This window comes from Erinaceus europaeus, chromosome 7 (assembly GCF_950295315.1).
Source record: "Erinaceus europaeus chromosome 7, mEriEur2.1, whole genome shotgun sequence".
NCBI lineage: Eukaryota > Metazoa > Chordata > Mammalia > Eulipotyphla > Erinaceidae > Erinaceus > Erinaceus europaeus.
The window spans coordinates 56996584-57018796 of record NC_080168.1 but is presented as its reverse complement, the minus strand read 5'-3'; the positions used below and the strand labels follow the sequence as shown (position 1 = coordinate 57018796).

The 22213-nt window shown below is 40.7% G+C and overlaps 1 protein-coding gene across 2 annotated transcripts in view; it reads right to left on the bottom strand.

Moving 5' to 3' along the window:
* Positions 1 to 7919: 7919 nt before the first annotated feature.
* Positions 7920 to 22213, bottom strand: part of AEBP2 (AE binding protein 2) — a 102578-nt gene continuing 88284 nt past the window's right edge. The window contains exon 9 of one of the 2 annotated variants that reach the window (XM_060194471.1): positions 7920 to 8135. In XM_060194471.1, coding sequence (XP_060050454.1) covers positions 8114 to 8135 — 22 coding nt within the window. In that variant the 3' untranslated portion in view covers positions 7920 to 8113. Of the gene's footprint in view, positions 8136 to 20528; positions 22105 to 22213 lie in introns of those variants that run through there. The other variant, XM_060194470.1, reaches the window with a different exon arrangement.

Here is a 22213-nt window from a genome sequence, read left to right as displayed (position 1 = left end):
CTGTAGAGTGAACATATTACAATGTGCAAGGAGCCAGGTTCAAGCCCCACGCCTCTACCTGCAGAAAGGAAGCTTCACAATGGGTGAAGCAGTGCTGCAGGTGGCTCTCTTCTCCCTATCTCCTCCTTCCCATCGGAATTCTGTTTCTCCAACAAATTATATTTTAAAAGAAGGTATGTTGTGATGATGTAAAATGTAGGTTACTACTACACAATAAACACAAATCTATCAAGGTTGGGGAAATAACACAACTTTCATGTCCAAGGCCTAGTGGTCACAGGTTAGTTCCTATCACCACATGACAGAGCTGAGCAGTGCTTTGGATTCTTTTCCTTTCTCATCTGTGAAAATAAGTAAATCTGTTGTGGCCTGGCAAGTGGCACAGTGGATAAAGCATAGGTGTCTCAAGTATGAGGTCCTGAATTCAACCCCCAGCATCACTTATGCCAGAGAAATGCTCTGGTTCTCTCGTGTGTGTGTGTGTGTATGCTTTCTATCTCTTTAATTAGTAAATAAATGTTTAAAAATAAATATTTTTAAACTTTTTCCTGTATTTATTATGAAAGATACAGAAAGACAGAGACTAGAGCACTGCTCAGATCTGGTTTATAGCGGTGCTGGGGATTGAACTTGGGACTTCAGAGCCTCAGGTATGAAAGTCTCTTATATAACCATTACGCTGTCTCCCCAACCCATAAATACATCTCTTAAAAAGAATTTATCAAAACTGTGATACACAAATACAGACCACACTTGGCTTCAAATGCAGTGGAGAAGTTTATTAGTTTTGGAGGAAGTTCTATATGCATTTGCAGATGCACAGAGGTCAGTACCCCTAACCGCTGGGCTGTTCAAGAGTGTAACACCGTGTTCTTGTGGTGCTGCTGTGGGAATTAGAAGTAAGGCATATGTAAAGTGTCTGGCTACTTGCATTAATTAGATTACAATATTACTATTACCAGTATTACCAATGTCTGATTAACTTACTAGCCTAAAAGACTGGTATCTAGTGAAAGAATGAACAAATGAGTAAGTGAATAGAGAAGTGGATGGAAAAGGGAATGAATGTGGATGAATGGATGGATGAGTGAGGGAAAGCTCACCAGTAGTGATCCTTTAATCTCAGTTGCTTGTACTTTGAGTCCATCTAAAGCATTGCTTCTCAGGGAAATGGTAAAATGGAGAGCACCAGACATTTTTTTTTAAATATTATTATTTATTTTGAATAGAGACAGAGTAACTGAGAGGGAAAAATGGAGAGAGGTGGGGTGGAAGAGAGACAAGACAGACACTTGCAGCACTGATTCACTACTTGTGAAGCTGCCCTCCACAGGTGAGGACTAGAGGCTTGAACCTTGGTCCTTGTGCATTGCCATGGATGCACTCAAACATGTGTGCTACCACCCTGCTCTAGCACTAGACTTTTTTTTTTTTGCCTCCAGGGTTATTGCTGGGGCTCAGTGCCTGCACCACATATGACTTCACTTCTCCTGGAGGATATTTTTTCCCTTTTGTTGCGCTTGTCCATTTATCATTATTATTATTGTTGTCATTGCTATCATTGTTGTTGGATAGGACAGAGAGAAGTTGAGAGAGGAGGGGAAGACAGAGAGGGGGAGAGAAAGACAGACACCTGCAGACCTGCTTGTGAAGCGACCCCCCAGCATGTAGGGAGCTGGGGGCTCGAACTGGGATTCTTATTCTGCTCCTTGCTTAGAGAGGCAAGCTGGAATTCCAGGCAGCAGGAACCACGTGCTGCTGTCACAGAGACAGAAGAGCAGGGAGTGGCAGGACAGAAGTGAGCCCAGTAAGGTGTGTGTGTGTGGGGGGGCGGACAGCATACGGTTACGCAAAGAACTCTGATGCCTGAGACTCCAAAGTCCTAGGTTCAGTCTCCTGAAATCCATCATGGCTGCTTTCTAGCAACATGCCAGCCACAAGTTCAACAGCTGCAGAACAAGAGTCACCACACAACTCGTACGCCCAGATGGCAAGAGTTATTTATTTAAATGAAAGAGATGGAGGGAGAGATAGAAAAAAACAGGGACAAGGAGAGAAAACAGCACTGCTCAGCACTGGCATTAGCTTTATGTGGCATACAATAAGTGCTATCAAAGTGCCATTAAATAAACATGAAAGGCCAGCAAGATAGTTCAGCTGGACAGTGCACTTCCTTTACTATGTACTCAACTTCAAAACAAGCCTGCACTGAGCTGAAGAAACGTTGCTGCTGTGGTGTTTTCTCTCCCATTACTCCCCCCACTCTGTGCTCGGCCTCTTTCCCTCTCCCTCTTTCTCCCTATGAAATGGTCTGCTCAGAGAGGTGAAGCCTGTGCCATTAACAACAAAAAGTAAATGCATAAATGCATGAATGGGGGGGTCAGGTGACAGCAGGGTTGAGCGCACATGGCGCAAAGCGCCAAGGACCAGCGTAAGGATCCTGATTTGAGCCCCCGGCTCCCCACCTGCAGGAGTTGCTGAGTTCATGGGTGGTGAAGCAGGTCTGCAGGTGTCTGTCTTTCTCTCCCTGTTTTCCCCTCCTCTCTCGATTTCTCTCTGTCCTATCCAACAATGAACGACATCATCAACAACAATAATAACCACAACAAGGCTACAAGAGCAACAAAAGGGGGGAAAAATGACCTCGAGGAGCAGTGGATTCATGGCGCAGGCACTGAGCCCTAGCAATAACCCTGGAGGCAAAAAAAGAAAGAAAAAAAAAAAGCATGAATGGATACATAATTAAATGTACTGCTGGCAGACTTCATTCTTCAAGGTGACTTGAGATAGTCTGCAAGCAAACAGGACAGAACCTCTTTAGTCAACTATAGAGGGAAAAAGTCATTAAGAAACCTAAATAGCCTGGTTTCACTAAGAAGACTGTAAACTAATGAATATGTTACATATTTGAGAGTGGGGATTTTTCCCTCTTTAATAGAGTGAAGGTGAGTAATAAGAAGACTGAAAAATAATGTTTCCAGAGCAAAAAGCTCTGAAAGCATTGTCTGTAAAATGGTTGTGCATTCAACTCCTAGAGCTTTTAATTATGAAGAGGTACATTCATGTCCCCCCTTTTCTGTGAATTTTTATCACTGATTAGTTTGCTAGAGGTTTTCATTATGAAGAGGTATATAGGTGGGAATTGTATAGACATTCATGTTCCCCCTTTTCTGTGAATTTTTTATCATTGATTAGTTTGACTTTTGTGTTAACCTGCTCTCACAAGGTGGGGTTAGTGGGCAGTTCAGTAAAGCAGGACTTGGAAGTGTGTCCATGCCACATGTTTCCCCACAGTCATTCAAGCATTCTGGGAGGTCAAAGTATGAAGACATGAGGGAGGGGCTATGGGCAGTGGTGGTTGTCATGGCTACCACTGTTCCACCACTCTCCCAAAAGAAAGCTGGTGGCCCCTGGAGGTGGTGGGGGTGTATGTGGGTGGGGGTGGGGGCAAAAATCCCTCCCTAAAGTTTAATTTCAAGAGTAGGGCCATGGAGGCATGGCAGAGGTTGCCCTGGAGAGAACTATTCATGTAAACATCTCCCTTGAGGGCATCCCAGAAAAAGATTTGATTTCTAGAGAAGAGAGAATTTAAATCTATGTGCCTTTGTTTGACTAGGCCCCTTTTGGGTAACCAACCAGCCGGCCTGCCTGCCTTCCTTTTTTACCAGAGCACTTGCTCAACTTTGCTTATGGTGGTGCTGGGAATTGAGCCTGGGACTTCAAAGCCTGAGGTGTGAGGGGCTATTTGCATCTCCCCAGCAATCCTTAAAAAAAAAAAAAAATTTCACTTATTCATTTATTAAGAGAGAACATGTATGTGCATTGCAGCACTGCCTCACTGCTCCCAAAGTTTTCCCCCTGCAGGTGGGGACTGAGGGCTTGAACCTATATCCTTGTGCATTGTATCCTGTATCTACTGGATGTACCACCACCTGGTCCCGAGTGACCTTTCTAGCATGCCTCTCCTTTCTTTCTCCTATCCCACTGCCCTCTGTGTTGGCTGAGCTACTTAAAGGTGGCATCTAAGGCCAGTTGCTGAGTTACAGAGAAGCTCTGGGTCTCACCCATGTGTGCAGGAGGTACCCTTATTCACATTTAATTTTTTTTTAATTCTGATTGTTGATGTTTAAGTGAGAGAGGCATATAGAGAACTAGAACATCACTTGGGAGCATGGGATGCCAGGGATGAAACTCAGGACATGATGCTTGAGAGTCCAACACTTTATCCACTGTGTCACCTCCCACACATTTTTCTTGTTTCTAAAGATAAAACTATACAACATTAGAAGGAAGCATAAGAGAACATCTTAGAGCCTCAGGCAAGAAAGTCTGTTTGTATAACCATTATGTTATTTCCATCACCCAAGAGGACATCTTTAGGACCCCAAAGTAGGCAAACTATTTTAGATAGGACACACACAAAATGCATAATTATTAATAAAAAGCAAACAGATTAGACTGAAGCCTTAAAACTTTAAGACATTGTTAAGAAAACAAAAAGATAAAATGTCTTACTTACACACATACAGCTAATCAAAAAGACTTTATACCATCTCCAGTGGAGAAGCAATGAGAGAAGCCAGAACTCCCACCAAAAAGAATGTTGGTCTCTACACCCAGAGGGTGGAAATGTTAGGGGATGATGAAGGACGATGAAAGTCAGTTCAATCAGCACCCAAAGAGGAGGGGAAAAAGGAAGGACATTTATAAGTAGCAATAAGTGTAGATGTGTCTTAGGAAGAGAAAGCAGCACCATAGGAAAAATGGGGATATATATATATATATACACACACATATATTAACACTTTAAAAAATATTTATTTACTTTTTGTTGCCCTTGTTTTTATTGTTGTAGCTATTGTTGTTGATGTCGTCGTTGTTGGATAAGACAGAGAGAAACGGAGAGAGGAGGGGAAGACAGAGTTGGAGGAGAGAAAGACACCTGCATACTTGCTTCACTACCTGTGAAGCGAACCCCCTGCAGGTGGGGAGCCAGCGACTTGAACCGTTATCCTTACACCAGTCCTTGAGCTTTGCGGCCCCGAGCGCTTAACCCGCTACACTACTGCCCGATTACCCTTTTTTTTTTTTTTTAAGATTTTGTTTGTTTATGAGGAAGATAGGAAGAGAGATAGAAAGAACCAGACATCACTCCGGTACATGTGCTGCAGGGAACTGAACTCAGGACCTCACACTTGAGAGTCCGATGCTTTATCTACTGCGCCACCTCCCGAGCCATTTCTCTTCTCCCTTCTTTCTCTGTGTCTGTCTCTCTCTCCAGCTAACACCTCTCCTCGCCAGCTCTGTGGCCGCCATCTCTTAAATACCCCCCCAACAGCGTCTCCCGTGTCATTTTTCTATTTCATTACTTTCCATTTTTTCGACTTTTCAAAGACTAGACCCTGGAATAAAGATAGAAAGTATTCATCAGGGGGTAGGACGATAGCGCTGCGGGTTAAGTGCATATGGCCTGAAGCGCAAGGACCAGCTGCCGTAAGGATCCTGGTTCGAGCCCCCGGCTCCCCACCTGCAGCGGGGTTTCTTCAAAGGTGGTGAAGCGGGTCTGCAGGTGTGTCTTTCCTCCATCTCTGTTTTCCCCATCTCTCTCGATTTTTCTCTGTCCTATCCAACAACGACGACATCAACAACAACGATACAAGGGCAACAGAAGGGGAAAAAATAGCCTTCAGGAGCAGTGGATTTGCACCAAGCCCCAGCGATAACCCTGGAGGCCAAAAAAAAAAAAAAAAAAGTATTCATCAACAAAAGGCTAGTCGACTGCCTCTGATGGCTCTATAATAAACCTGTCAATTTCCTTTCCACTTTAAAACTTCGAATTTCAAAACCATTCAGTGTCTTACAGTTTGAAGTTGGTACAAGTTCCTTTCCAGAAACTTTTTTTTTGGGGGGGAGGGGAAGTGTGTATTCACACCCTGGAACACTGTCGACTGTAAACAATTAATCCTCCCCATAAAGGAAAAAAAAAATTTTTTTTACTGCAATTCCAGGGAACGAGCTCAGGGTCTCACAGCGGTCCCGAAAGAGAGCGGACCCCCCCAGCAGCCTCTAACACTGTGGAGCTACGGGACTCAATCCCAGGGCCTCGGAGGCGGTGGTGGGGTGAGGGTGGTGCACCCCCGGGGGTGTGCAGTGATGCCACTTCCTGTGTGGAAACACTCCGTGTCCCCCGGCCGCCCCCACAGCACCCGGTGCCTTCAGACCCAGCTGCCCCGCACCCTGCAGGTTGCTCACCTCAGGGACCCGCACTGAGAGGCCTGAGGCGCGTCCTGACAGCCTGGTGTCCTGGCCGAGCCTCCGCTGCACAGCCCGGCTGCTTGCAGAGAGCCGCCGCAAGAGCAGCCTCCACTCTGCCTGACACCCCCCAAAATAAGCCTCCCGAGCAGGAGCGCGTTCATGCGCCAGCACAGCTGCTCTGCGTGCACATGGAGTCCATGTGTCACCTCCGCACGTGCGCACACAGCCCCGCCCCACTACTAGCTGCTCCTGCTGCAGGGCAGGTTTGAGCCCTGTGGCAATTGAACTAGCCTCACGTCCTACTTGCAGAGAATGGAGACTAGGGGAGAAAGAAGCTCCTACTGGAATGTTGCTACTGCATTTTCATCTTGCATGGCAAGGCTCAGTGCAAAATGGACACACTCATGGTCTGCAACCATGGATGGATGGATGGATGGACGATGGATGGTACAACCAACTCTTAGCCACCACCCCCCCCATACACACAACTTAAGTCACAGGGCAAAGCTCTGCCCCAAATTTGGAGACAGAAACACATGACTTACTGGAACCAAGGGGTTGACACCTGAACTGTAGGGCCTGGGACACAGCTCACCATTCAGTGGGGCACCTATCTTGCCACACCTGAGGCCCTGGGTTCCAGCTCCAGTATTGGGGGTGGGGGAGGCATGCTTCATGAACCAGTTGCTTCCTCTCTCTTGGCCACCCTCACCCAACAACCAGCCAGCCAAACACTCCAAGGGAACAAACACAATTTAGGGGAGGGCAATGGTGGAAGACTTCCTAAGTTCAGTTAATTAAGATAGAAGATAGAGAGAGACTCCTGCTTTGGGCATTAAGAGGGAAAAGACAACTTTTTCCCTCACTCCTCTTAAAACTTTTTAAGATATACACTTATTATATATATGAGAGAATTTCACGAGGCAGAGAGAAACCAGGGATCAAACTGGGGATTTCAGGCATGAAAGTAATGCTGGGATGGGCACGCCCAGTTGAGTGCTCACATTATGGTGCAAGGACCTGGGTTCAAGTCCCTGACCCACCATGTGCAGGGGGTAAGCTACAATGAAATGAAATGATGATGCAGGTGTGCCGGGTGTGGTGGCATGCGCCTGTAGTCCCAGCTACTTGGGAGGCTGAGGCTGGAGGATGATGCAGGTGCAATGAATGCAATGAAATGGTGATGCAGGTATCTCTCTCCCTATCTTCCCCTCCCCTCTCCAAAATGCCCCCAAATAGTCTACATATATGCATGTCTTAATCAAACCTCAGATAAAGAAAACATAATATTGCAATAAATCAGGGAAAAAAAAACACCTTATCAATAGAAGAACAAAAAGATAACTCAGAAAATGGGGTTATTTTATAAAGTGTTGGAGGTGAGGGGAAAGAACCAATCTAGAACTCAGTATCCTGAAAAATGATGCTACCTGGGTGAAGAGAAAATACTTTAAGTGAAACTTGAAGGAATTAATTCAGAGCTACCTCGCAAAAATTAGTAGTAAATTCATTAGAGGAGGAATTACTACAGATTACAGACTTCCAATGGTTTTGTTCTATACTTATCTTGTTGCTATTCTTAGTTTAATTGAAATTCCTAGGCAATCCTTGCATTAACAAATGTAAACAGCTTGGAATGATACAAAGAGAAAGGTGAACAAAAATCAGTTGAGATCTTCTTGATACTAATTAAAACGTACTTTTTTTCAGATGTCTGTTCTCTTAACACACTCTTATACATTGAACAATTAACCACTTGTCAAGAGGGCATAATGGTAATAAATCTGAGTTTAGAATCAGGCAGGACTGGTTCAAACTCCAGGCACAGCAATCTCCTGACGGTACAGTCTTGGGAAAGTTACCTGAGTAACTCATCTGATCTGTAAAACAAAAATAGTGAAACCCATCGTTCACATTTTAACTGTAAGGATTTGATGTAAAGGATATATTCACCCAGCCCACTGTCCTTGTTAATCCTCAAAGCTTAATGATGACTCATAAACACTGATTCTTGGGGGGGGAAATCTCATTACGATAGCTTCAGTAGTAGCATATAGCTATCAAGAACATGCCCAACCTCTATGCAACATTTTTCAGAGGTGCTGTACTTTTTTTTTTAAAAATATTATTCCCTTTTGTTGCCTTTTTTTTTTATTGTTGTAGTTATTATTGATGTTGTTGTTGTTGGATAGGACAGAGAGAAATGGAGAAAGGAGGGGGAGACAGAGGGGGAGAGAAAGCTAGACACCTGCAGACCTGCTTATGAAGCGACTCCCTCCCCTGCAGGTGGGGAGCTGGGGGCTCAAACCGGGATCCTTTTACTGGTCCTTGTGCTTTGCACCACCTCCTGCTTTACTTTTTCTGTTCCTTATCTTATATGTATTGGTTGGGGGACTATATATATAGTCTTGTTGTATTGTGAAACCATTTTAGAAACGGGGGGGGGGGGGGGTACAAACCAAACTAGCAGTTCCATATTTTTTCCAAAGGACAAATGAAGCAAATTCTACAAGGGCTTTGAGAAGCAACTTGACTTGAAATCCTTCTAACAAGACATCCTTGGCATACATTTGCCACATACTTGTTACTATGACTTCTGCATTTTGATTTTTCACTTTTTATCCTAACAAAAATTTCAGTTACTTGATGCTTACTAGACATAATTTGAAAACTTGCCTCATGCTCAATTTTCATTATAAATTATAAGTATCAACTAATCTTTTTTTTTTTGGGGGGGGGGGGGCTCTAGGGTTATCTCTGGGGTTTGGTGCCTGTACCACAAATCCACTGCTCTTGGAGGCCATTTTTTTCCCATTTTGTTGCCTGTTATTATTGTTATTGTTGCCATTGCTGTTCTTGTTGGATAGGACAGAGAGAAATTGAGAGAGGAGGGTAAGACAAAGAGGGGGAGAGAAAGATAGGCACATGCAGACTTGCTTCACTGCTTGTGAAGCAACTCCCCTGCAGGTGGGGAGCCAGGGGCTTGAACCAGGATCCTCATGATGGTCCTTGTGCCTTGCGCGCTTAAACTGCTGCACTACTGCCCAACTCCCTCAACTAACCTTTCTGTTAAATATCATCATTTGCAGGAAACATTGCCTAAGTTTCTAAGTGATCTGAACAATACCATAAAACAAGCCACAATGCAAATGGCAAAGATTTTTTGCCTCAACCCCATGTTTCCCTACTTGAGGACAAATACCTCTGGGTGAGACTTCTTTGCTGCTTTAAATATGGCATACTGAAAAAGCAGCATCTTTTCACTCATTTTTACTTGAGCATGGGTTGGCTCTGGCTTGTGGTGCTACTGAGGATTGAGCCTGAAACCTCTTAGCCCCAGGCAGGTCTTTCTGGCTCTCCCTCTCTATCTCCCCTACCCTTTCAATTTCTAACTATCTCTAGTCAATAAATAGAGAATAAAAAAATTTAAAAGGTTCTTTAAAAAAAAGAAAGAAAAGTTAATGATGCCCCTACTTCCAAGTCTGCAATGAACAAACAGCATATTTTACTGAATTTTTTTTTAATCTTAAGACTAAGTAAATGCTGGTACTAAATGTTTACATAATCATAATAAGCGCAAGCTATTTCCACTGGCAAATAACTTGTCAAGCTCATCATTCACAAATGCATCAAGAGAATCCCCCCCCCCCCCAAATACTTACCATCTTCGTGACCTTGGGAACCATTACCTCACTTTACTACCTGTAAATGAGTTCACATACTAGAAGCATGGCAGAAAGAAATCAGCACTTGGAACTTGCTAAACTGTGCCAAGTGAAGTCAATGCCTTTATGCTGTACCATCAGCAGAAAGTGAGGACGGCTCATTGAAACCAGTGCATAAGCCCTAAGGAATGTGCAGTTATCTATCCGTCCCTAAATTTATCAGAAGCTACTCAAAGGACTTTGGGTGACTACTATAAACAGCACCCTCAACAAGTGCCCAGCTGGGACTCAGGAAGTAGCGCAGTAGATAAAATGTTGGGTTCTTTGGCATCACGTGTGCCTAAGTGATGCTTTAGCTCTCTAACAAATCTACACACACACACACACACACACACACACACACACGGCCCTGCTCTTGTGCAAGGCCCATTCACAAAGAAGTTCATTCACTGAAGGTAAAATAAAACCCATCTTTATGAAAGTGCAACAAAAGGAGGATGGGCCCTCTTATCCTATGGTCTTGTCAATATTTCCACTTTATAAATTTAAAAAAATGGGAGGGGGGGCTGAGCACTGGTGTGCCTGATCGAGTACATGCACAAAATAAGCAAAGACCTGGTTTAAGCCCCGAGTTCCCACCTGCAGGGGAGATGGTTCACTAAGCAGTCAAACAGGGCTGCAGGTGTTTAGCTCCCTTTCCCTTTCTGTCCAAACAACCATTAAAAGTATGACATGAAAAGTCAAAGAAAACATGGTAACTACACTTACAGTTTGTTTTATTTTTTTACTTTTCATCATTTCCACTATAAATTCCTGACTGGTGACTACACCACTTGAATGTTTAGTGAGCATTCCAAATACAGACCATGTAGTGGCTCTTGCTATTACTGGTTTGGCAGTTCTGTCTCAGCAGTAAGCAAGGAACCTGAATTCACTATTTTGTGTCCTCACCCCCACATTACCTTCAAACCTATCTTCAAATTAATGCCCAAGTTCCAACTATCTGCCACCACCCACTCTGAGGTTCAAGCCACTGATACCTTAACAGCCTTTTTTTTTTTTTTTTTAAACCAGAGCTCTGCTCAACTCTGGCTTGTGGTGGTGGTGGGGAGGGATTAAACCTGGGACTTTGCAGCCTAAGGCATGAGTCTCTTTGCATAATCATTATGCTATCTACCCCTGTCCCTTAATAGCCTTTTAATTGCTATTTGTCCCCTCATTTCTACAAAGGGTCATGGAGTGGGTGGCCCAATGAAAACAGTCTTAGCTTTGTGCAAAGCCCACCAGCAGCTTCCCCCTCTCAAGGAGAGGTTCTTTCATAGCAATCCCAACTGTACAACAGAGAGCATGATCAAAGTTCTAAGAAGCTGGGGTTATTTCAAGTTCTACAGCACTAGCAACATCTGAGGCCTGTGCAAGGCAATGTTAATACCTGCAAAGAGCTAAACGCTCTTGCCTTACGCAATTGCCACTGCTGTTCTGTCAAGTATGCCCTTCCCCCAGTTACACGCACAACTTCTAGCTCAGCCCCCACAGGGCCTCACTCAAGTTACCTTGCCAGTTCCACAAATGCACTCCATCCCTAAATTCCTAGTATGTGTCTGAATTATTTGCAAACTGCTTGTCATTTACCATCTACATATTTTTGAGTTCCATGAGATGGCTGTGGGCTAACAGTTAACTTCTCAAGGCTCCTAGTGTATCATCAAGCTTTTCAAAAGATCTATTTACTTATTAGCATGAGAAAGAGAATCAGAATATCACTGTTGCATAAGCAAGATCAGTCACTCAATTCAGACCACGTGCTTTCAAGGCCATAGAAGATGTGCCACTATGCCACGAGTGGGTACTACAACTATTTACTAACAAATACTCCAGTAAAATTTACTAGATACATTTATTTTCAAATCTCCAGTACATGAAAATACCTAAGATCTATCCTAAGTCGTGACTTCTTAAAGTTGATAAAAAAAATATGATTAAACCGATGTAATTTATGTCTTTAATATTGCCAACCACACCCCAAAATTAGCCATCTTTTCTTACTAGAAATTTTTAAATAATATGTCAGAGAAGCAGGTGATTTTAAATGTCTCCAAGGTCTCTTGAAAACACAAATAGCTGGGGAGTCGGGGAGTCAGGTAGAGTAGTGGGTTAAGCACAGGTGGCACGAAGCACAAGGACCAGTTAAGGATGCCGGTTCGAGCCCCAGGCTTCCCAACTGCAGAAGAGTCGCTTCACAGGCAGTGAGCAGGTGTCTCTCTCCCCCTCTCTGTCTTCCCCTCCTCTCTCCACTTTTCTCTGTCCTATCCAACGACAACGACAACAACATCAATAACAACAATAATAACTACAATACAATAGCATGGGTAACAAAGGGGAATAAATATTTTTTAAAAATCTTAAAAAAAAAACACAAATAGCCAAGAAATAAAGGTTCACTGTCAGTAGTTGAACAGGAATGTAAAAACATTTATTTATAGCATGTATTGTTGAATTCCAAAGTCATTATGAAGAGTGGTAGATGCCAGACACAAGAGTACAAATTTTATAATTCCATTTATATAAAATGTTAGAAAATGTACAGCAAACCATAACAAAGGGACTTTTCAAAGTTAACCCAATTAACAAATAATGTGATGATAATATTAACTATCGATTGTCTTTTTGAACCCTAAGACAGCAGGAACCTCACATCTCCACTATAGAGCCCCTACTTCCCCCAGTCCTGGAACCCTTGGACAGGGCCCACTTTCCCGTATGCATCTCCCAATCCAAACCAAATAATATTGCATCCGCCGATCACAACCTAACCAAAGCAACGATTGCCACCTCAACATGCTTCACCTCAGACTGTATCCAGAGACTTCACGTGTGGAATGACAACCCTTCAACTTCATTACTTGGGTGAGACCTTTCCTTTTATAGTACACTCTAATTTCATCTCAGGTAGTTCACTTTCTAACAAAGTCCCATAATCTAGATATACACCAGTTTCTGTGAGAGAGAGCTTATGTGCACACATATCCATAAACTACTGCAAAATATATGCCTGAAAGCAGTAGTACACTAGAGTTTGCAGTGAGTACCTCCCTAACACTTCCTCTCCACTATTCCAAGCTTGGGATCCATGATTGCTCAACAAATTGTTTGGCTTCATATGTTAACTCTCTTTTCAATCACCAGGTTCCAGATGCCACCAGGATGCTGGCCAGGCTTCCCTGGATTGAAGACCCCACCAATGTGTCCTGGAGCTCAGCTTCCCCAGAGACACACCTTACTAGGGAAAGAGAGAGGCAGACTGGGAGTATGGACCGACCAGTCAATGCCCATGTTCAGCGGGGAAGCAATTACAGAAGCCAGACCTTCTACCTTCTGCAACCCTCAACGACCCTGGGTCCATGCTCCCAGAGAGATAGAGAATGGGAAAGCTACCATGGGAGGGGGTGGGTTATGGGGATTGGGTGGTGGGAATTGTGTGGAGTTGTACCCCTCCTACCTTATGTTTTTGTTCACTAATCCTTTCTTAAATAAAAAATTAAAAAAAAAAAATTTTAAAGAACCAAAAAAAAATGTTAGAAAACACAAACCAATCTACATTAAGAGAGAACAGATCCCAAGTTTACAGCAAGAAGAGAAACAGACTGCTAACAAGCAAATGAAACTTATGGAAGATGTTGGTTTTTTGTATTGTGTACTGAATATATTGCCTGTGCACATCTGTCATTCAATTGCTTAATTAGATTAAAAGGAATATTCAAAGTATATGGTGATTTTATGAAGTATTAAGAGATTACTGGCAAACGCTAGAAGAAGAAGAGATTACTTTGGTACCTACACAACTGAAGTGTTTAATCACTCAAAAATGATCAGAAAAAAAAAAAGGAAACTACATTCCTATAGCAATATCATATTCAGAGTTCATTTGAAGTGGCAACAGTTAAAATAAGCATGACTAGGAAAATATAATTCCTGGCATCTTATGTGCCAGAGTGATGCTCTGGTTCTCTCTCAAATAAAAAGGAAAAAAAAAAAAATCCAGGGCTAGACAGTGTTGCATTCTGCATAGCATATAAATTAAAAACACAAAGATTTTAGTTCAAACCTCCTATGCCCCACCTACAGGAGGAAGCTTCATGAGCAGTGAAGCAGTGCTTTGCGCAAGTGTCTCTCTCCTTTGTCCCTCTCTATTTTTGTCTCCATCCAATAAATAGTTATATCAAAAAGAAACTGTCAGGGGCCAGGTGGTGGCATACCTGGTTAAATGCACAGGTTACCATGTACCAGAACACTAGTTTGAGCCCCCACTCCCCACCTACAGGTCTCTCTTCCTTTCCCAATTTCTGTCCTATCAAATGGAGGGGAAAAAAAGAAAAGAACCATGTGAGAACTATGTTGGTTGAGGGGAGGGGAGGTAAAGAACATAGAACTTCAGTGTTGAGTGTATAACACAATTTTATAAACCATTACTGAATCATTAATAAAGATTAAAAAAAGAAAAGATAAACTAGCTACATTAAGTATATCTTTCCTAGAACTGGTCACTTTTCAAATGAACTACAGAAAACAAATGTGGGCAATTCTCATTTTCACCCTATTTTTAGTCTTAGACTAACATTTCAAGACAAAGAAAGTGCTGGTATTCATATCTAATCAATAAGAATATATTCAGGTACCTTAATTTTAGTGCAACATTTTGCAGTATCAAAACTTATAAAACACAACCTACAAACTCAATTAAAATTTCCTTCCACAGGAAATCAGTATAAAATTAACTTTTTAAATGTACTCACAAAGATGCTCCTGTATAACTCATGAATATCAACCAACTTGGGAGGATTCGATTAAAATATTGACCTGAAGATCTGGAAAGGGTGGTCAGCTGAAAAGCAGACACACTTTCTAGCCTACCTACTACTACTACTACTTACTGTCTTTGGTTCACCAGTCATTCTAATATTTAAGACAAATTCCTAGCAGAACTCCAGACTATTGTGAATTTCATATAAAAAGAAATGACAAGGATGTTGGGCAGTGTCCCACAGTGGAGGGACATGGCACCTTGGTGGTGGGTACAGTGTGTTGGCACATATTAGTAGATGAAATCAGTTCTCGGGAAAAATAATAGAAATGATGGGAGGTGGCTCAGGGGAGAATACAGCTCACATGGTAGAGCATCTGCTGCACAATGTACAAGTCAGAGTTTCCCATCCCAAACATGGGTCCACTACAGCAATGGGGGGGCGGGAAGCTTTGTTGCTACAAACTCTTCCTGTCTCAGCCCAGAGCAGTGAAACTGCACGTCCATGAGGTCCCAGACAACAAATAAGAAAGCCACTGTTAGGAGGCCGGGTGCACCTGGTTGAGTAAATTGGTTACAGTGCACAAGGATCCAAGTTCGAGACCCCGGTCCCCACCTGCAGGGGGAAAGCTTCACAAGCGGTGAAGCAGGGCTACAGGTGTCTCTCTGTCTCACTCCCTATCTCCCCCTTCCCTCTCAGTTTGTATTTATCCAATAAACAAACATAATAAAAAAAAAAAAGCCACTGTCACTGCAAAGACAGACCTGTAAGACATTTATTATAATCTTTTTTGTTTTTGTTACCAGAGCACTGTTCAGCTCTGGCTTATGTGGGAATGAACCTGGGACTTTAGCGCCTCAGGCTTGATAAGTCTTGTTTGCATAATCATTATGCTATCAACCCTGCACCTAATCATTTCTTTTTCACAGCATAACTACTACACTATCTCCCCAGCCCTTAAAATGCAATCTTTAAAGGTATTAAGTAGATAATAAACAGGCAGATATGATAACCAATTAAGTGTTCAATGTATGACATTCAAGAAACTGAATTTTTGTGAACCACCCTTCATCAACACTCAGTATTTATTCTATTGATAATTATGTGTGCTGGGCCTATTATTATACCCTAGCTACAAACTCCCCCCTCCCAAGAAAAATAAGAGGTCTTATGTAAGACCTATTAAGCATCCATCCAAATATAATTTTTCTCAAAGTATTTTTGGTCTAAAAAAAGTAACATACAGTTACATGTCAATTTCGTTACAAATTGTAGGTTTTGCATAACAGGCATTTCTATAGCAAAGCATATATAAAAACAGTTGGGGGGTAGGGGATGACGCTGAAACCGAAATAAAACAAACAGTAACGCCTTCAAAATATTGTCACTCAAAAATGTTAATTATCAGTCAGTAGTGCAGCGGGTTAAGCATAGGTGGTGTAAAGCTCAAGGACATACATAAAGATCTCAGTTCGAGCCTCCAGCTCTCCACCTGCAGGGTAGTCGCTTCATAGGCGGTGAAGCAGGTTTGCAGGTGTCCTTCTCTCCCCATCTTCCCCTCTCTTCATTTCTCTCTGTCCTATCCAGCAACAAAGACATCAATAACTACAATAAAACAATGGAACTACAATAAAACAATGCCAATAAAAGGAAACATAAAAAGATCTTTAAAAATGTTAATTATATCATAAATATAATTAAGGTCTTAGGGCTAGGGAGACAGTATAGGATGATGCATGAGAACGACTCTGGTTTAATCCCCAGCACTGCAAACAGCCAGAGCTGAGTGGTGCTCACTTTAGTCAGAAATATAAAAAGTAGAACACATACACATAAAGAAGTCATATTATTAAAAAGGGGGCGGGGGGCATCTTTATTGAAAATAAGAATGAAGGCAATTTCAACAAAATTAAACCTTAAAATGACAATACAAATTCAAATAAAAAAAAACGCAGCACCTGTGGTCCTGGAAGTGGTGCAGTGGATATAACACTGCGCTCTCAAGTATGAAGTCCCAAGTTCAATCCCTGGCAGTACATGTACCAGAATGATGTCTGGTTCTTTCTGCCTATTCATAACTAAATTAATGATTTTTTTTAAAAAAATGCAGCATCAAAATTCCTTTACATAAGTAAGAGGGGGGTAGATAAAGGGTTGGTTCCCTTTGGAATGACACAGTGACTTTGGTGGTGAACTGTATGCACATAAAACACACACACACACACACACACACACACACACACACACACACACTTGGATGGAACTTGAGGGAATCATGTTACGTGAGATAAGTCAGAAACAGAAGGATGAATATGTGATGATCCCACTCATAGGCAGAAACTGAAAAACCAAGATCAGAAGAGAAAACACGAAGCAGAACTTGGACTGGAGTTGGTGTATTGCACCAAAGTAAAAAAGACTCTGGTGAGGTGGGGGCTTGGGAGGGTGGGTTCAGTACCGGAACATGATGGCAAAGGACCTATTGGGGGGTTGTTTGTTACATGGAGAACTGGGAAATGCTATGCATGTACAAACTATCGTATTTACTGTTGAGGGTAAAATGTTTATCCCCCATTAATTTAAAAAAAAAACAAAAAAAAACCATAGCATAGCCCATAGTGCAAACAGTGGAGTATAAGCCAGGTTACATCTACCGTACTAGAGGTTCACAGCTGCCACTCTCAGATACACCTTGATACATAACAAGCACTTACTCACCTGTAATATCCGTTCAGTTAGGTATTCCAGAGACTATTTTGTGCCACGTCTCATGCTAGGGCTTGACTATGGCAGAAATACTGGAAGCAACTTTACAGAGGAATTAAAATGTACATTTCCGTCTACCTAACACTGAAAAGCAGTCAGATACTGTGTTGACAACTGAGCTTTTTGGGAGTGCAGGGGGCTAGGTGGCTGGGTGGGTGGGGAGAACTGGCTGTAGCTCCTACTGACATTCACACTGAACCATGTGTTAAAAAAAAAACAAAAACAGGAAACTTAACTATGCTTTTGTTTTTAATTAAAAAAATTAGAATATTTTACCATTTTTCAGGCTTAGGATAACCATGGGGGGGGCTGAGTATAGGGGACCACCCTAACTTAAAAAGAGCAAACCTACAGAGGTCTGTGCTAAAGTTGTATTAGAATTATGCCAGATTCTTTTTTAACATTTTTTATTGTCTTTATTAGATAGAAACAGTCAGAAATCAAGAGTAAAGGGGGAGATAGACACCTGCAGCACTGCTTCACCACTTGTAAAGCTCCCCCCCCCCCCCGGCAGGTGGAGATGGGGGTAGGGACACTCAAATCTGGGTACGGCCTGCTGTATGGCAACATGTGAGCTCAACCAGGTGCACTACCACCCACCCCTGCCAGATTCTTAAAAATAAGAAACACTCTTGCTTGTCCCTACAAAAATACTTTCTAACCTGGTGAGCTCTCTCCCCAACCTTAAAAAGAGAGAGACAGAGAACTAATTGTATATGAACTAGGAAGACAGCACCATCAGTAGCACAGACTCTCATGCCAGAGGCACTTGATGTTCCCATGTTCAAATTCTAGCACCACTACAAGTGAAATCTGGGGATGAATCTTGTTGCTTGTTTGAAGGAGGGCAAGTGGCAAAATAGCTTACTTGGATAATGTGCTATTTTGCCTGGTCCCTAAGGAAACTTCTGCATTCTGTCTCAGTCTCTAATTTTTTTTTCTTCTTTGGAAAAGTATTTTCCACTCAAGTCCTCCAACCTCCCCCCACAAAAAAATGCACTATTTCCTTCCTCAGAAAACTGAAATACTCAAATGATATATATGATTTAGATCCCGTTTTAGAAAAAGGTCATACATTAGTATTACTTTGCATGTCAGCAGCCACACAAGTAAGTAGAAATTTTCAAACCAAGAAACTACATAAATGAAAGGCTTGTCTTTTAAAGGACTTTTGCAGAAGTAATGACTTTAAAGATTAATTACGAGACGGGGGGTGGGGGAGAGAAGAAACACTGCTCTTGGCACATGCAATGGCAAGGGTCAAACTGGGGGAAAAAAATTTTTTTAAACCAGAGCACTACTCAGCTCTAGCTTGTGGTGGTGTGGGGGGATTGAACCTGGGGCCTTGCAGCCTCAGGCATAAAAATCTCTTTGCATAACCATTATGCTATCTACCCAATCCCCAAACTAGAATTTTATGTCTTTTTAAGTTCAGCATTCTAGCCACTACAAAACCTCCAGATCATTTAAAGTATATATATATTAAAGCTACGGATACAGTTAAACAGGGGAAATAGTTCAAGTGATAGAGATCTGATTTTCATGCCTGGGGATCCTGGTTCAATGGTATCACTGCATATGCTGGAGTGGTGCTCTGGTTTCTCTCTCAAATGGAATAAATCTTAGTAAAAGGAAAAAAAAAAACTATGCATAGACAAGATATTCCTCCTAGGAGAACATTAACAGTTTACTTGGATAGCACTGCTTTGCTATGTTTGCAGCTCAGTTTTGAGCCTGGTCCATACTTGAACTGAAGAGTTTTAATGCTGGTGTCATTTCTTCTCACTAAAAAACCCAGCTCAGAGCAATGAAGCCCTGGAGACAGCAAAAATAAAACTTAAAACAAAACAAACAAAAAATAACCCCATCATTTTCCCTTTTTGTATTTTGTTTATATGCCCAACACTTATGTTAATTCCTACAGGCATAGCTAAATAACTCAAAGAACAAAGAAAAGAAGCCTAAAACAACGGTCCCAAATTGTGGCCTTCAATGAGTACTTGGACATTAACTTTAAGGTGTCAAAGGACTAGTTTTACAGGCATTATGATCAATGCTTTGAATGGGAGTAAAAACTTAAAATGTGTTGAGTTATACTATTCACTTCAATTTCCTTTCATCTGAAATTCAGAAGTAATGTGTGTTCACTTTATGGAATATTTATATATGAAAAAGTAAGTTTATTAGAAAAATAAACAACATTAATTCTTACAATATTTTCCATTTCCAAGATTCCTTTAAATAGAGCAGAAGCGCCTTATGGATTAAACATGATCTGTTTTACAAAAGCTTATTTAGTTTGATTTAATGAAACGATACAGAACACAAATGGTGAAATATTAACAACTGCTTTTAAAGATGCAAACATTTGAGGGGGTTAAAAAACAAAAAACAAAAAAACCACCATTTGTTGGTACCTAATGTGGCACTGCTTAATAAAAAATGTATCAAATAGTTTTCACTACACTTCAAAGTACTGACATTACCAAGATTAATACTATCATATTAAAATGCAACTAAGGAAGTTTATTTATGCAAAAATTTTTAGAAGCTGTACCAGAAGTTGCACATTTTCCCTCAATGTCAAACACAGTCAAAAATATAGGTTTCATTGCTCTCACTAAAAGAAAGCAATCATAGACAACATGTGCATGACTGTTTGTGGGTGGCTGCAAATGTCAACTGAACCACACACCAGGGTCTCAAGAAAAGACTGAATTTCAGGTGTGCCATCAGAAATATGTTATATATGGGGGTCAGAAGGAATACAACATAGATTTCTAGATGTCAGTAAATGAAAATTATAAATTAGAAATTTCACTTCTCAGTTTTCACTTCAAATCCATATTCTCATTGGGAATGCTAAATAATGTAGGACGTAGGTCAAATAGGCAGCAAAGGACCATAGTAAGTACTCAAGAATAATTCTGGCTGACATCTAAAATTTTCTATATAATAAAAAAAAAGTTTACTTACTGTGCCCCTAACATCAAATGTATATTTAACAGGTCATTTTAAAAATTCAATTGAATTGTTACCATTGTGAAGCTAAATGTGATTTGCTTTGTTTTATTAGAAAAAAATACTCAGGCAAGGTCTACAATCATCGGTCAATTAAAAATGACTTACAAGAACATGAGGGAATAAAATTAAAAATACAGGTACAAACTATATATCTGAAACACTTCTATTTGGCAATTTATAACAAATCAAAATTTAAAAAGAACAAAAAAGATTGCAGATTACTTCATAGATACAGAATAAAGCAATTGATGAAGTGCTTAAGCAAAAGAAATTTAAAAATAGTAAAACACACTGCTGTTTAAAAAAAAAAAATCACATCTGCTACAGATCAAATGGATAATACCCTTATTAAACAACCATTCCAGAACGTCTTGTAGTAGCAGTGCTTTTGTATTTGCACTTCATTTAATTTTCTGACTCATTTCATGTACATAGCGCTTTAACCCATTGTTAACAAATAACGCCTCCCATAACTTTTATTCTTTTCTAAAATTTTTTAAAATAAATGAGTAATGAAACTTGTGTGTCATGGAATCTTTCCTGGTTTTGGAAGCAAAGGTTTGATTTTATAATTTTTCCTATTCTTTCTTTAAAAAATTTTTTGTGTAAAAACTGGTTTTTTAAAATTTTTTTATTTTAAATACATCACTGTAGTAAAGTGAAAACTCCTCAATTCGGAGTATTTTCTGCAGTTTGACTGCATATAACCACATACTTTACAATATGTCCTTCCAACAGTAAGGAAATATATGATTTCATGGTCACTGTCAGAAATGAGTGCCATAATTCTATTATGGGCATAGGTCCTCCCTCAAAGACTTTCTGGAAGGATGTTCAATGTGTTTTGTTCTTATAGATATTAACAGTAGTACATAGTCCCTTAAGTCTGCAAAAAGACATTTATTGTTAAAGAAGGTGCTTTATTAACAATTCCTCTGGCAGCACTAGTGAATTACAATATCCTTCAATATTATTTCTAACCATAATATATACATTTAACTTTCATGCCTCTAGAAAAACATCTACAGTACATTTCATAATATAAAAATATATTACAAATCTGCTGAATTATTTACAAGCAATGTTCTATTATCTCTATGCAACATTTGTTTGATACAATACTAACAAGTTACACATATTTCCATTTCTGTAAGATAAAAAAAATCCGTATGGCTTCTTGCTAACCAAGCAAGAAAGTGATTTTATTTTCCTTTCAAAACCAACTTTGGTGCATAAAGGATTCAGTTTGAAGAAAATTTAAAAAAAAAAAATACAATTTTTCTTACATTAAGGAAAAACTCAACCAAATGCTCTCCTCAGGGAAAAAAAATAGTCTTTTATATAGGTTAAAATGAAAACATGAGAATTAAATAATTTGAGACAGGTTTTCCAAAAACCATTAACAGATTATATAGGTGAGTATTAACATACTGTGCTCCATGAAAGCCCTAGTCCTGAAAAGGGAGCCACCATACTGCAACACTCTTTAACAGAAAGTTTCAGCCCTAATTCGATAGACGAATTTTTAGTTGATTGCAAATGTCCTTCACTGTTTGCTTAAATACAAATTGAACACTTTTCTTATCAGAGTTCTGCAAAAGAACACAAATGGCAACCAATCACAACTATTTATCATAATTGAAAGGTAAATTATCTCTTGATAATTTTCATTGTCTAAATAGTTCCTATTATGATTCAAGT